The sequence below is a fragment of the Daktulosphaira vitifoliae genome, unplaced genomic scaffold, assembly GCF_025091365.1.
Source record: "Daktulosphaira vitifoliae isolate Bord-2020 unplaced genomic scaffold, ASM2509136v1 Scaffold_4, whole genome shotgun sequence".
Lineage (NCBI taxonomy): Eukaryota > Metazoa > Arthropoda > Insecta > Hemiptera > Phylloxeridae > Daktulosphaira > Daktulosphaira vitifoliae.
The window spans coordinates 29,965,141-29,980,865 of NW_026099575.1; the positions used below are offsets into that span (position 1 = coordinate 29,965,141).

At 24.8% G+C, this 15,725-nt stretch overlaps 2 protein-coding genes and 1 long non-coding RNA gene across 3 annotated transcripts; all 3 read left to right on the top strand.

Annotated features, from left to right (window-relative positions):
* The first annotated feature begins 404 nt into the window (after positions 1-404).
* Positions 405-2,381, top strand: LOC126903475 (ubiquitin-conjugating enzyme E2 W). The gene is made up of 6 exons (XM_050681632.1): positions 405-691; positions 759-850; positions 1,343-1,445; positions 1,513-1,668; positions 2,072-2,147; positions 2,209-2,381. Exons 1-6 carry the CDS (start codon positions 668-670, stop codon positions 2,220-2,222), a joined length of 465 nt encoding a protein of 154 aa, XP_050537589.1. The 5' UTR covers positions 405-667; the 3' UTR covers positions 2,223-2,381.
* Positions 2,382-3,962: 1,581 nt separating this feature from the next.
* LOC126903479 (uncharacterized) lies at positions 3,963-7,482 on the top strand. The gene is made up of 3 exons (XR_007703510.1): positions 3,963-4,657; positions 4,798-7,032; positions 7,116-7,482. It is a non-coding gene; the product is annotated as an uncharacterized LOC126903479 (long non-coding RNA).
* Positions 7,483-13,134: 5,652 nt separating this feature from the next.
* Positions 13,135-15,412, top strand: LOC126905030 (uncharacterized). Its single transcript, XM_050684427.1, has 3 exons — positions 13,135-13,144; positions 14,332-14,397; positions 15,095-15,412. The coding sequence occupies exons 1-3, from the start codon at positions 13,135-13,137 to the stop codon at positions 15,388-15,390; spliced, it is 372 nt and encodes a 123-aa protein (XP_050540384.1). The 3' UTR covers positions 15,391-15,412.
* The last annotated feature ends 313 nt before the right edge of the window (positions 15,413-15,725 follow it).

The window sequence follows — 15,725 nt, forward strand, 5'->3', positions numbered from 1 at the left end:
AATACCAGTCGAGATATAGAAATTGATAATGTAATCATAGACCTTCAACATTTATTCACAGTCAAGCTCGGTAATGAATATAAACAGGTCATATAAGCTAGAGTGCGCTACCAATATGGTGCCCCTACTATATAGTTTTCAAAATTAAAATACATTACAAAATGTTTTAAAAATCCGACAAACAATTTAAAAATATAAATTCATATAGCGTTTATTTAAAATTTACTAAAATAATAAATTTAAACTTTTTTGTCTGACATTTTCTATTAAAGTATAGTAGATAAACTCTCTTGTCAATACTAACATACTTTAATAAATTGATAAGAACCAAAATTACTCTTTGTTATTACAATTTTTTCCACACTGTGGATATCAATATATTTATATAAATTAATAAAGAAAAAGATAACGTATAGTTCTTAATTAAATGTTAAATAATCTATTATAGATGTACTCTTGAAGTCAATGCTTAGACTCTAGTATTTTAGAACTTCGTAACATGAAATTTCTTTTTAACACATTACATTTTTCACATTAAATGTAATTTTTATGTATAAATTATAATTGTAATTTTCTATATTAAACGTTTGTTATTATTATTAACTTGTATAATGAAAACTATATGTAATTAAAGTTGGTGTTCTTTAGTTTAACAACTTAACCTAGAATGGCTGGGAAAACACCATCTGAAGTATGAACATATTTTTATGACTGAATAAGAAATTTCATATTTTTAATTAATTGTTTTTTTTTATTAGAAAAGACTTCACAAAGAACTTGTTTCACTTATTAAAGAACCACCTCCAGGAATGGTGGTAAATGCTGATCAAGCTGAACAAAACCTTAATGTGTTGGTATTTAAGTACTTTTAATTGTAAAAGAAAAACATGAGTGTAGTTTAATTTATTGTAAGGATATCTCTATGAAAACAGTGATCTTAGATTATTCAAAGTAATGATGTATTTGGTGTTTTAATTTGAATTGAAAATAATTCAAAAGTTCTTTAAAACTTCTTTTAAAATAAAAATAAAATAAAATAAAAAGTTCTTTGTTATAGGTGATAATAAATTATCACCTATAACAAATATGTTCAATAATATGTTCATATTCAAAGATATTAAAAAATATTAAGAAAATAATTTTAGTTTTATAAAACTATATATAGTGTTTGTGTTTTTTACCATTAAAATGAAAGGATTAAAGTGGTTTACCAAGATTTTTAACTATTATTTCTAAATTTGCTTTAGATTCATCACCTAAAGACATGTATGGCCTAACAGGATATCAAAAAATCCCTGTGGGAATTGTAATGCTAAATGTAATTTGTATTTTTATTTTATAGATGGACAATTAATATGCAAGGTGCTGAAGGAACCTTATATGATGGTGAACAATTTCAATTACAGTTTAAATTTGGTTCTAGCTACCCTTTTGAATCTCCAGAGGTATGATATCTATAAATTTAGTTTTTGAATTCTATAAATATAGTTTTACTTATTATTTTACTTAAAGGTTACATTTGTGGGTCAAAACATTCCTGTTCATCCACATGTGTACAGTAATGGACATATTTGTTTGTCTATTCTTACTGATGATTGGTCACCTGCTCTGTCTGTTCAATCCGTTTGCCTTTCAATAATATCTATGTTAAGTAGTTGCAAAGAAAAGGTAAATTGTGTATAGTTCTAATTTCATTAAAGTTACAAAAAATTCTATATAACAACAGTTTTTTTCATCTTCTAAGTTTACTTTTATGTAAAAAAAATACCATTCTATAGTCACATTATGTTCTACTTATTTTAAAAACAATTTACCCATTTTTTTTTTTTAATTTATCTCATTTCATTATCATTTAATGAAGTGTGCATGAAAACATTTTTTTTTAATCTTGTTAATGAAAGTAAAATTGATCCAAGACCTTTATTTAGGCCTAAGGATTGCTGTTTAATATATTTATTCATTATAAAAATTTTAATTAATTTAAGTAGTATATATATATTAAAATGTTAAGTACAATTGTTAAATAGTTTTGATTATCTGTGAAGTATTAAATTACTTTTTACTGTTTCAGAAAAGACCTCCTGATAATAGTTTTTACATAAAAACTTGTAATAAAAATCCTAAAAAAACTAAATGGTGGTATCATGGTTAGTATACAAATTGTTAAAGGTAATTTTTACGATTTTTTTAACTTAATTATTTTTTTAGATGACCAAGTTTGATACAAACTTACTTTCAAATTTCAATGTACCAAAAGTTTTAATCTTGAAGAAATTGTGATCTTAATTACAATTATTTTTAGCTAAAATTATTTGTATCAGAACTAAGTGATGTTTGAATCTTCATTTTATTGTTTAAATATATTTTTGCTGATTTCTTTACTTGGTTCATCTCTGAGATTATACTAATTACTGAGGCAATACTAATTACATTATTAATGTATTACAAAACATATTATTTAGTGTCATAAACAAACACGCGTTAATCACTATTTCTTTAAATAAATCTAAAAATATATTTTATAAAAAAATTATTGAACTAATCATTTTGTCAAAATAAATCAATATTAATGAAATGTATTTTAAACTTCAATTAAGATTATTTAATTAGTATTCATAAACCAAGGAATATTGATGTTATATTACAGTTATATTGATGAATAACTAATTATATGTTATAGTTATGGACATATTTGTGGCTTAAAAAAGTAAAATCTATATTATGTATAAATTTATATTTATTTATTCTGTTTGTTACAACTTTTATTTAAAGTAATATTTTTGTATTTATTCAAAGTAATCTTAAGTCTGTATTAGTTATTTTTAGTTGAAGATATAATCATTTTATTCAAAACTTTAGTGTTATACGCTCGCACAGTATTTTATTTGCAAGACTGATATATTCAGTAATTGTATCAAAATTAATTTACAGTTCATAATGGAATTATTTTATTTTTAACACTATACATACCAAAATTTCAAAGTTTAATTATTGATTGACAATTCTGTACCTAGTATTATTTCATAAAAAAATGTGTGTGAAACTATAACTAGGTGTCACTTTTCGTTTTTCCTTTTTCAAGTTATTTAGTTAAAAATTATTATTCACTTTTTGATGAAACAATGAAACTGTAATAATGTTATGTAATGAACTGTTTATAAATTTATGTAGTTGTATTAAGAATCTATGTTAAAAGAGCAGCATTACCACTAATTTTCTATATTTTTCAGTAAACTATTGAATACACTATAAGATACACTTGCTCATTTGAATACTGATTAAGTATTAAGTATAGATAACCAAAAAAAAAACTTGGCATAGCTGAAACCACTATAAATGATATCTGACAATGTTTAAATTACTATAATAATGGACACTGATGAAAAATCTGTAGATAGCATTTAATTTTTAGAAGGAATTGTATTATTCTAGAAGCAACATAAACTTCTATTTTTTCCTTAATTTTATCTTGATTAGTAGTTCTTTGATTTATAACTATAATATATGAATAAATACTAATTATAGTAATTAAATTTAGTATATAATTGATAATCAATAATTTAATATTGTAATTCTAACAGAGAAATGATAATACACTGGCTGTATATTTTGTTACTTTGATGGCAAATTTATATAAAAATTAAAGAGCTTGATGCAATACTTTTCAAAAAAAATATTGTGTTATTTATAAATAAATACACTAGTTTACAAGGAATTTTCATCAAAGACCAGAATATACTTAGCTAAACCAAATTTTTGCGCCTATTTAAAATCTGCAATAAGATTTTTTCATCTCTTTATTGAGATTATCACAAATTAGTAAAAAAATTGTTTTTCAAATTATTATTGATTTTGATTTATAATATGTTAAAAATGCTCCGTGCAAAATTTTAATTCAAAGTATCTTTTTTAATCAATTTTTTTGGTACTTTAAAGTTTTTATAAAAATTTATAATAAAAGGCTAATATTTTTAAAATAATTTTTGTTAACTAAATTTAAGTAAGGTATCACCTAGTTGTACATTTTTTAAAAAGTAATAATGGTGTAAAACTGAAATTTAAAAAAAATGTGCACAAAAACAATTTCATATTGATTTTTTTTTTTTGTAAGAGGGGACTTGTGATCCCCCCAAATTTTTTTTTGACTTTGAAAAACGTAAACAATTAAAAAAAATAAAATTTCTTAAATGAAATATTTTTCAAAAATTATAGATGTTAATAGTTAAAATATATATTTACAAATAAATATTTAGGGGGGATTAATCCCCTAACATCCCTTTCTAAATACGCCAATATAGTTGACACTAATTTCTTAAAAACACTTTCATATATATTTGTATAACAATTTATTAAAAGCAATGGGCTAAAACACAGATCGTCTGCTGAGCTTTGTCGTCTAACATCACTAAATTTCAACTTGGAACTTCCTGTATACGTCAATACATTAACCATCGACGTATATACTATTGCCCGTTTATTGTGCCTAATCGTCAGACTTCCACTAAATTCCAATTTGTAACCACCAGTATGTTGTTAATAAAATAATAACTACTAACGGATACGACATTGCTGTCCATCCGTTGCGGCGCGTTCGCATGATAACAGTTGTCCGACCTCTTGAAATATATTATGTGCTCAAATAACATAAAGTAAATTTGTAAGTATTTATATAGACATAGAAATGAGCGTTTAGTTCATGTACAAATAAACATAGTTAATTATTAACACTAATGAACCCATTTTCTGACTTAATGTTTTACTTTAACAATTTAAAAAAAAATTTTATACTTTTTTTAGGTCGTAATTGATTCAGAAACTATTTGTTATAATTAAGTTCTATTACATTTGTTCGTGTCCAATGCTGAAACAACGTTGTTAAAAATTTGTATACTTTGAATTTACACATATTTTAGTTGTAAAATTTAATCAATGTAATTCCTAATAAATTTTTAAATTACTGCAGCGTCTTAAAACATATGTTCATTTTTTAAAAAAAATAATATAAGCTATTATTGAAATTACTTAAATTAGCTATTTATTAATTTACTCTAAAAATTATATTAAAATCTTAACAGTTTTCTTATCGCTATAAAAATTATAAATGTCAAACATTATTTACAAAAAAGATCGTATTGGATTTGCGAAAATGTCACAGTAAAAATTAAATATTAAATAAAAATTGCGCAAACTAAAACTTGTTCAGCGTTTGTTAAATTCAAGCTATACAGTGGCGGCTCGTGGTTTGGATGACAGACAATCATACTCCCAACTAAAATTAATTAAAAGAAGAAAATGAATTGTATTTTCTTAATTTTACATTTTTATTAAAAATACAATTTTTTAAATAGTATAATAGTTATAATACATTTGTCGTGTGAAAACATTAAAGTTGTTTCCCTTAGTATAAGCGGGTACACATACAAACACAATCAGTGTTTGGACGACCAGCAGCGTCGTCCATACGGTAAAATATTAGTATATTACTATATTGATAAATTCATTTTTAACACGCTTATATTAGTTTCACGTGTATGTTGTTTGTTTGTTGTTTGTTTGTCGTTTGTAAGTTTGTAACTCCACGCGGCACGTGTTATTATGTCGCGTATCTCGTCGTGTATGACCTTGAGACTATACTGTTGTAATGCATTCGCCCCACCCCGCTCACCACTCGTAGACAACAATATTTTCTAACCCGTAGACGCGCGCGTGTCATCAATTATGTATATATATAACAAATTTTTATTGTAATTGACACGGCCCGCGTCGTTTCATTATACACAATGCCCCACGACTCGTGCCACCTTTATCAGCCGTCGCCCTATTATGAGTATTTGACTGACCAACACCTCGCGTTATACGCCGCTGTGCAAAGTCCAGCAAGCGCCGCACGCCCGACGACATTCCGCCGCAAATGATACCGTAGTCTTCTTCCCGTTGTCAAAGTGACAACGTCTACGATTCGATCCGCACTCGCGCGCCGTCGCTATCAACGCTGCTAACCTGTTGACGTCCGAGGAACACGCCGGACAACGCGTCGTCGATGCCAGCGAAAGTGCCGCGATATTATGCGAAGATTATATATTCCTACCGCCACCGCTAATATTAATATATATATATATATATTAATATTTGTACGTATATACGTATATGTTAATATTCATTTATATATTCCTACAGCCGACGCCTCTGCTGCCGTATATGCCTCGTGTATAATGTTCCCTCCGCCATGCCCGCCCACATAAACACGGCTATACCTAATGCATGATACGTTTACGTACTTAAGTCCCTTCAAATATATATATATTCTAATTACTATTAAAACTTATATATTAATACACTTTATTCTCATTAAGAGATATGTAGTGTATTCATTCCGATTACGGAGGATGATTCTCGTATTGTTATTTTTCGTCACTACCTCCACGTTACGCGCCTGCTGCTTTCCTTGGATGTGGTAGCCGTTTCTTAGACTCCCTCTCCGGAATCGAACCCTTATTTCCCGTTACCCGTTACAACCATGATATTGATATTAACTACTATCATAACATGAAACTAAAAAGTGAAAAATAAATATAGTTTAAAAAAACTAAAAAACACGCTTTTAAAGTACATCGAACTAAAAAGTTAAAAATAATTTTTAAAATTAACTTAAAACAATAATGAACGAAAAATACTAGTATTATTGTGAAAAAAAGCGTCAGGCGCTCAATATACAAAAAATATGGCATAAAGCACCCACGCTTTTTTTCACAATAATACTAGTATTTTTCGTTCATTATTGTTTTAAGTTAATTTTAAAAATTATTTTTAACTTTTTAGTTCGATGTACTTTAAAAGCGTGTTTTTTAGTTTTTTTAAACTGTATTTATTCATAATTAGAAATCACTGCGTTGACACTTAATAAGTTCTATTTAAATTAATTCATAAGATGCTTACATATTTATGTGTATACATATCAATGAAACAATTCATTATGGAATTTTAAATGCATTCGATTAGAAGAACATATTTCTATTTCTCATTTAATTTAAGGTAAGCATTTAATTTTAGTCATATTTCAAGTACTGAATTAATAATAATCTTTTATTTTAATAAATAATTTATTTTATTTCTAGGATATGTATATAAAGTATTATGAAATCTTAACAGCCTTAGATCATAAAAATACATCAGATTTTTAAGTGTTAGTGTGATGGAGACTATTAATTATTTTATATTGGTATTTATTGCCACATGTTATTATTAACCAGAAAAAGCTTTAGTTCAGCTGTCTTATTTTGAAAATAGATTATTCCAACATGTTCAATACATATTTGTTGCTAATAAAAATTAAAAATTGCCTATCAAAGACTTAGCACGGTTTAACCTCAATTATTATTTTTAAATGAAACTGGGGTACATCAGAACTAATTAACATTTGGATATGAAATTTATAATATTAATAAATGATTTATTAATTATTAATAAAGTATCTATGAAAATCTAGATAATTATTAATACTTATACACCAAAAAAAGAATTATACATCAATTTACTTCTCTTTTTATTTTTTCAGATTTTAATAAGATCAATAAAAAAAAATGTTCAGCAGAAATTAGTTGTTATAAAGCAATAATTAAAAATCTTTTGGTTTAAAAAAAAATTGAAGTATAGATATATTAATTAGTATTTAAAAAAATTACTGTATTTTTTTCTATTAATTATTTTATTAATATATATAATATTTCTAATTTAAATGAAAAAGACATAAATTAATTTTTATTGATTGGGTCTGAACCTAATTTTTTGGTAGAATTAAGTATACAAAATCACTACCTTTTCTTTTTATTAAAAAACTGATCAAATGTTAATCTTAGATCAGGGCCGTATACATGGTACAGTAATAGGATCTGAGCTACTAGTATGTCAATTATTTTAAGAGAAGTGTTAATTTTGAAATTTCCTTAATAAAAGAAAGAAAATTATTAATTTCAAATATTCTATCAAAAATATAAAAATTGTATTTTTGTGTTGTTTACACAAGGGATCCTAATAATCCAATGGTATTTTAGTTCTTGATTACTGAAAATTAAATAAATGGCCTATAAAAAAATGTATTGTATACAAATGTTACAATCAAATTAATTTCATAACAATAGTGTAAATTGGGAAAACTATTATTTTGGATTTATCATTTACTATCAAATAAATATAATTATCAATATTTACAAAAAGGCATATGGTAATTTTCTAGTAGCTCAATTAAATTTTAAAAATACGGCTCTGGTTTGAATTCTACTCGCTGAAGGTTAATGTCAGAAGTGGTGGTACTTCCAGTATAATGTAATAACTTAATCCGTTTCTTGACTTAAAAATCTTGAGGGCATAGTTTTGTTGTTCACTATAGAGGACAGTATTGTCATCTTGTGGCGTTCTTAAGTGATGAGAGTTCATTGAATGATTAATAAGTAAGGAGACATGGAGGAAATTAAAATGAAAATTTATATAATTTATATATAACTTTTTAGTTCGATGTACTTTAAAAGCGTGTTTTTTAGTTTTTTTAAACTGTATTTTTAGAATTAACGTATATGCTCGTTGTTATCTGTTGCTATGATAGTTAAATTACTATTACTATTATTTTCATTTCTATTTTCTACTGCGACCTTTAAAATAATATTTGTATTATGTTTCATTTTATTGTACTTAATTTGACAATTTTTTATACCTATGACTAGCGGTATTATACTTAAAGTCACATCACCAGCACCCACAAACCACCACTGGAGCTATAGTTTAAATGAAAACATCTTAAGTCTTAGTCATTTTAATGTTTTTTTATTAATTNAAACGTTTGATTATTTTAGAGCCATGGAAAGGCCTCTCATGCACGAGATGAGTATTAACATAATCACTCAGCAGAAGATAATATTGTAAAGTTAATGTTTTAACCTTTTTATTTCATTAATATAATATTACAATTGAAATTTCTACTATCCTACATTTACCCGGTACTCTGTCTGTAACCATTTTTTTTACTTAGTACTTGATTAGTAAATGTATTTAATACCCGGAACTTCTCTAGTATTAAATGTATGATCCATACATTTATTTTTTCTTTATTTTAAACAGTTAGGTCAGTACACATTTTGCAAATCACATCTCTTTTACACAAGATTTTCTCAAAATAGAAATGAGTGTTTCTATTGATGCTGATTCAGCCAATACTTATAATAATTCTAATTTAAAAGTTTTTAAATTTATATTTTAAACTATGAAAAAAAAGTAACTTCTAATTTTTACTCTAATTTAAGTTACGAAATTAAATTCTATTCTAACTTAGTTTTCATTTTAAAGTTATTTAACTTAAACTAGTTTGAAAAGTTACTAACTTACCTAACTTTGATTTTTGATTAGGTATTAATCAATTAGTGTAACTTTAGATTAATTAAATTTTTTTAAATTTATTTGTGTATAAAACAATAAGTTTTAAATTTATTAATAAGGTAGTAATTTTACCCTAAAAATTTTTATAAAAATATAATTTGGGATTTATTGTATTATGTTTCTTTACATTAATCATTATAATGGACTATTTAGCTCAAAATTCTCTATCTCCTTCTATTAACAATCATGGTTATTTTAATGATAGTTAAACAACAATGATGATAAAATCAAGTTATCTTTTTTTTTAATTATAACAATTTTTTATTACCATTTAGTTGCTAAGTGAATCTTATACATTAGTTATTATTTTAAACACATTAAATTATTTTATTTACTTAGTATAAGACCTATATCATATACCTAGTATTAGTACATGTACTTTTAAAAATGTCTTATTTTTTTTTTTTAATATTTGTCCAAAACTAAGAAAAAAGAACTACTGTAAAATACTTAGTAATTTTTGTTTAGTAAACATTATAAGTTTATATATTTTGTATAAAAAATTATATTTAATAAAAAATGTACATTAATTCATGAAATTTGTTTTTTATTGAAAATATTAAAATAAATTAGCTATATTTAACTATTAAAAAATAAACTTATTGTATACATTTTCATAAAAAAACCATTCTTTTTTTTACTGTCGTAAATCTTATATTTTATTTACACATTGTCATGATAATAATTTCCTATGTTTTTATACACGGCATTGAGAAAAAATCAATTCAATGTAAAAGCAAATGTTCTTTTTTGTTTGTGTTTCTAGTATTTTCATGGGTAACGTAGTAATAAAGTTTTTTTCTAATTGATAGTTTAATAAGACCTTAATTTAATTTTTCATTTATTTTTTATTCGTTTGAAGTATATAGGTTAACAGTATGAATATTATTTATACTTTTAGTATATGAAAGTGTTTAAATAAATAATCATGATCATATTTTTGGTTTTTTTTTTAGGTTNCTAATTAATTAATCATGATCATATTTTTGGTTTTTTTTTTAGGTTCGATGCGAAGCTGAGAAGGTATTAATTTTACTATGATGTTTTTTTTTTTTGTGTGTGTCTGTATACGCTCAATCTCAGCTCTTACTGAACCGATTTTGATGAAAAATATGTCAAAAGATCACAAATCGTATCTAGTTGAAGACATTACCCTCAAAAATTGAAAAAAAATCCCTCGTTCCTCGTAAACGGGGGAAATCCCCCAAAAAATTACAAATTTAAAAATCGATAATTTTCGATATTTTTTTATTTTTTTTTACTTAAAATTGCCATAACTTTTATAAAAATGACCGAATCAATATAATTTTTTTTTTATATAGATACCTTAGATATTTACCTATCATTTTATATATTTTTTTTATAAATTTGACTCTTTCCCTGCCCACAGAAGGGGATTCAAAATGACATCTTTTTCAACATAACTTTTGAAAATGTTCCGGAAAGACTGACACTTTTATATATATCTTAAATTAAAGCTAATGTAATATACTTTAATTTGAAAAAAAAAAATTTGACCTCTGGACTTGTCTTCGTGGTGAAAACGGACATCAAAGTTAAAGAAAAACGTACGATTTCCGTGAAAAAAATCTCGATTTTATATGTTATATTATTTAATTTATATTTTATATAACTTTTGGAAAAATGTATGGATCTATATTATTATTTTTTTATAATAAATATTTATATACCCCTTTCATCTGGCACGCTTTTTTTGTAAATCGGATCATACCCCTTTAACAAGGGGGGTCAAAACTTTAAACATGCGTATTGTTACTAAGATATTTTCAATTTAATTTTTGAAAGTATTCCGGAAATACTGACACTTTTATATATATCTTAAATTAAAGCTTATATAATATACTTTAATTTAAAAAAAAAAATTTGACCTCTGGATTTGTCTTCACGGTAAAAATGACTACCGTATTCAAAAATTTGCTATTTTTGTGTTAAAATTCTGGGTTTTGTATTTTATTTTATTTTAAAATACCTAACAAGGGGAGTACAGATTTTCATAAATATTATATAAATAAAAATTAATATAGCATAGAAAGTTAAACTTATTTAAATTTGTTTGCTTCTTTTAAGTCGAGAAAAATAACTTTGAAATTTGAACTAGCTTAAATGGCTAATTTTTTCGTCCTACGGCATCAACATACGGCCGAGTTGGTAAAACTTATGTTTTACATGCCTGGGGTTACGAGGTTCCAACTCGCGAATAGCAATGAATTTTTTACATTTTTTCTTAATTCTTTTTAAGTTAGTATAAATTTTTAACTCGTTTGATTTTTATCTCATTTAGATTCAATAACTTCAATAAAAATCAATGATCCCATCACTTTAGTCGTTCCTTGCAAGAAGAAATTTCTTATTCGTATTAAAATTATTTTACTATATTTTAAGTTTTATATATATCTTAAATTAAAGCTAATGTAATAAACTTTAATCTAAAAAAAAAAAAATTTACAACAATCAACTTTAAACGATTCAAAAAATAGGTTAAATATGTCATTTTCCTTATTTTTAACATATTAATAATCAAAATCGGTATTAATTTAAAACAATTTTTTTTGTTCTTAATTATTTTTTTTTATATGTAAATACTATTTTTTAATAATATTAAAACTTAAAAGTGATAGAAATAGTCTAATTGCACATTTGAAAATATCGCGAAATGTTGATTTAGAATATTATATTTTTGTTTCTGATGAAAGTTCCTTGTAGTACAGTGTATAAAACTTATAACTTTGTTAACTGTTAAACTTTATCAAAAAAGACCAAATCAGTATAATTTTTTTTTTATATAGATGCATGTCTTTATCTATCATTTGGTTTTTTTTTTTTTAAATCTAACCCTTTACCTGCCCACAAGAGGGATTCAAAATAATAACTTTTTTTTTTTTGGTAAAAGTAAATAATTAAAATTAATTCAGTTCTGGATATTTCAATAGTAGAATCTTTTTAAATATCAAAAATTACTTAGAAATGATTACTATGATTTCTATTTAAGTGTTCTATTACGATAAAAATGCAAAAAATAATGAGTTTTTCTGATAAATTTACAATAAATAGTAATTATAAAACTTTCTGACTGCATATTAATCTTAAAAATAACATTGTTTTAATTCTCATCAGATTTCCTATTTAATGATTTACAACACTATGAACCATACATCATAGCTGGCCTCACGATTTCATACTAAATTTAAAAACTATAATTAGTATTTATTCATATATTATATTTTAAAATCAAAGAACTACTAATCAGGATATAATTAAAGAAATAAGAGTTCATGTTGCTTTTAAAATATTTCACCAATTTCTCTAAAGGAAACACTATCTACAGATTTGCATCGAAGCGTTTCTTATGATAGTGATTTTAATCACTGTCAGATATCATCTATACTTGTCCCATCTATGCCTCGTCCACACTGTGCCTCGAACCTACTGTGCTACCGTTTTTTATCCCAATAGTATTAGTAAAAATATTGCTTGGTAATACTTCCATGACATCTATTTATACATACAATATGATAATTTAAAAAACCCAGCACAGTGGGGTCACGGCATAGTGGAGACGTTGCATAGTTGGGTCCAGTATAGATTTAATCTGATAGTGATTAAAATCACTATCATAAGAAACGCTTCGATGCAAATCTGTAGATAGTGTTTAATTTTAAAAAAATTGATGGATAATTACAAAAGAACATGAACNTAAGTTTGAAATTGATATTATTATTATAGTTAAAAATGAAATTGTTAAAATTAATATGCTGTTAGCAAATTTTATAATTACTATTTACAGTATATTTATCAGAAAAGTTAGAGTTTTTTACATTTTTATCGTAATAGATCACTTGAATAAAAATAATAGTAATCATTTCTAATTAACTTTTGGCGTTTAAAAAGATTCTACAATGGAAATATTCAGAATTTAATTAATTTTAATGATTATATATCTAAAAAAACCAATAAAAAAAAAGTTATTCAATTTAGCCTATTAGAAAAAAATAGGGCAGTGTATTGCCCTTTTTAGATATTTTAAAATAAAATAAAATACAAAACCCAGGATTTTAACACAAAAATAGCATATTTTTGAATACGGTAGCCATTTGCACATAGTAGATAGGTCGTCGGGACAAATTTTTTTTTTTCATTTTGTAGTACATAAAATAAGCTTTAATTTTATATATGTTTAAAGTTGAAAATTTAAAATCGAAAATTTTAACACAAAATTAGCGTTTTTTGAACTACGGCAGCCGTTTACATGCAGAAGATAAGATGTCGGGACAAATTTTTTTTTTTCATTTGATAGTATATAACATTACCTTTGTTTGATGTATGTTTAAAGGACGCTGTATTCCAGGAACATTTTCAAAAATTAAGTTGAAAAAGTTAGTTTTTGTAAAAAAATTGCTATTTTAAATCCCCCCCAATGAGCAGGTTAAGAGTTAGATTTTCAAAAAAATGATATCAAATGAAAGAAAAATATCTAAGGTTTTAGTATAAAAAAAAATTATGTTATTTGTTTATTTTTCAAAAAGTTATGGAAGTTTTAAGAAAAAAAAAGTGAAAAAAATGACAAAATTTACCGATTTTTAAATTTGTAAATTTTTTGGATATTTCCCCCATTTTCGGGGAACGAGGGAATTTTTTCAATTTTTAAGGGTAATGTCTCCAACTAGATACGATTTATGATCTTTTGACATACTTTTGAAAGAAATCGGTCCAGTGAGAGCTGAGAAAAAGTGGCAACAGACATAAAAAAAAAAAACATCATAGTAAAATTAATACCTTCTCAGCTTCGCATCGAAGATAAAAAAAAACACATCATGGTAAAAAAATACCTTTTCAGCTTCGCATCGAAGCTAAAATCAAAATGACAATCTGTATCAGTCAATGAAGTTAATTCAATAAATGTTTTGGCATATCTTGATGCTTATCCTACTATTTCATTACGGAAAATTGCTCGTAAGTCTAAATGATAATAACGTGAATTATTTATTAATTAAGTAATGAAATAAAAGATAATTATCTATTATTAAATATTTGATTCAAATTTAAATCAAGAATATTATAAAAATAGTATTTACATAATGAAGGTATTATTTGTCATTTTTACCTAAGTTTTATTACTTTTAAAATTGTTTTATTTCACAAATATTTCATTTATGTATGCATACTTAAACTTAAGAAAAAATGAATTAGTTTCAATCAATAAAAGGCTTAATTTATCTTTTCATATTTAATATTTATAAATGTAATCTTGGTACATTAAAACAAGGTAGCAAGTAATTCAAAAATTGTTTAAAAAGTATTTACCTATTTTTTCGACTTATTATTTAAAATTGGAATTTTTTGAATAATTATACTTATAATACTAAAATGCAAGTTATACTGATATGTAAATTTATATTGTTACCTATCATAAGTTAATATGAGGAGATAAACTTTTAAAATTATTAGGTAAAAAGACATAAAAGTTCTAAACAAAGACAAACAAAAGAACTACATTAAAAAATATCTGAAGAACTTGCATAACAATCAAAAAATTTTAAGTTGATTAATTATAAAAATTTTAATAGGATAAATAAAGATTAATAAATAAAATATTTAATTCTTTAATAAGTAAAATTATTCAGTTTTAAAGTATACTTAAATATTACAGGTGAATTAGGATTAAGTTACAATACCGTTCAAAAAATAGCAAAAATAAATAAATTCCACAATTTTAAGTTTACTATAGTACAAAATTTACAACCCACCGATTTTGAACGAAGAAAAACATGGTTAGCAATCATGTCTTCAAAAATTAATGAAGACACCAATTTTCTAAACAAAACTCTGTGGACTGATGAAAGTCGTTTTGAAAATCACCCCCCAATCAACAGACACAACCATCATTATTGGTCTGATAAAAATCCAAACATTACACATGAACACCACTTTCAAAATGGTCTGTGAATATATGGTATGGATTACTGGATGATCAGTTGATAAGTCTTTATTTTTTCGATGGCAACTCAAATAGTTCAAAATATTTATCATTTTTAAAAAATGATTTACCAATTCTTTTGGAAAATATTTCATTGGAAAAAAGAAGGGATATTGTTTAGCAGCAGGACGGAGCTCCTGCTCATAACTCAAAAATTGTTCAACAATATTTGTTTCGAACATATGGAGATAATTGGATGGGTACATAAAGTGATATTCCAGGGACACCGCGTACTCCTGATTTAACGTGTATGGATTTTTTCCTGTGGGGTCATCTTAAAGAAATAATGAGCCAGCAGTCCCCT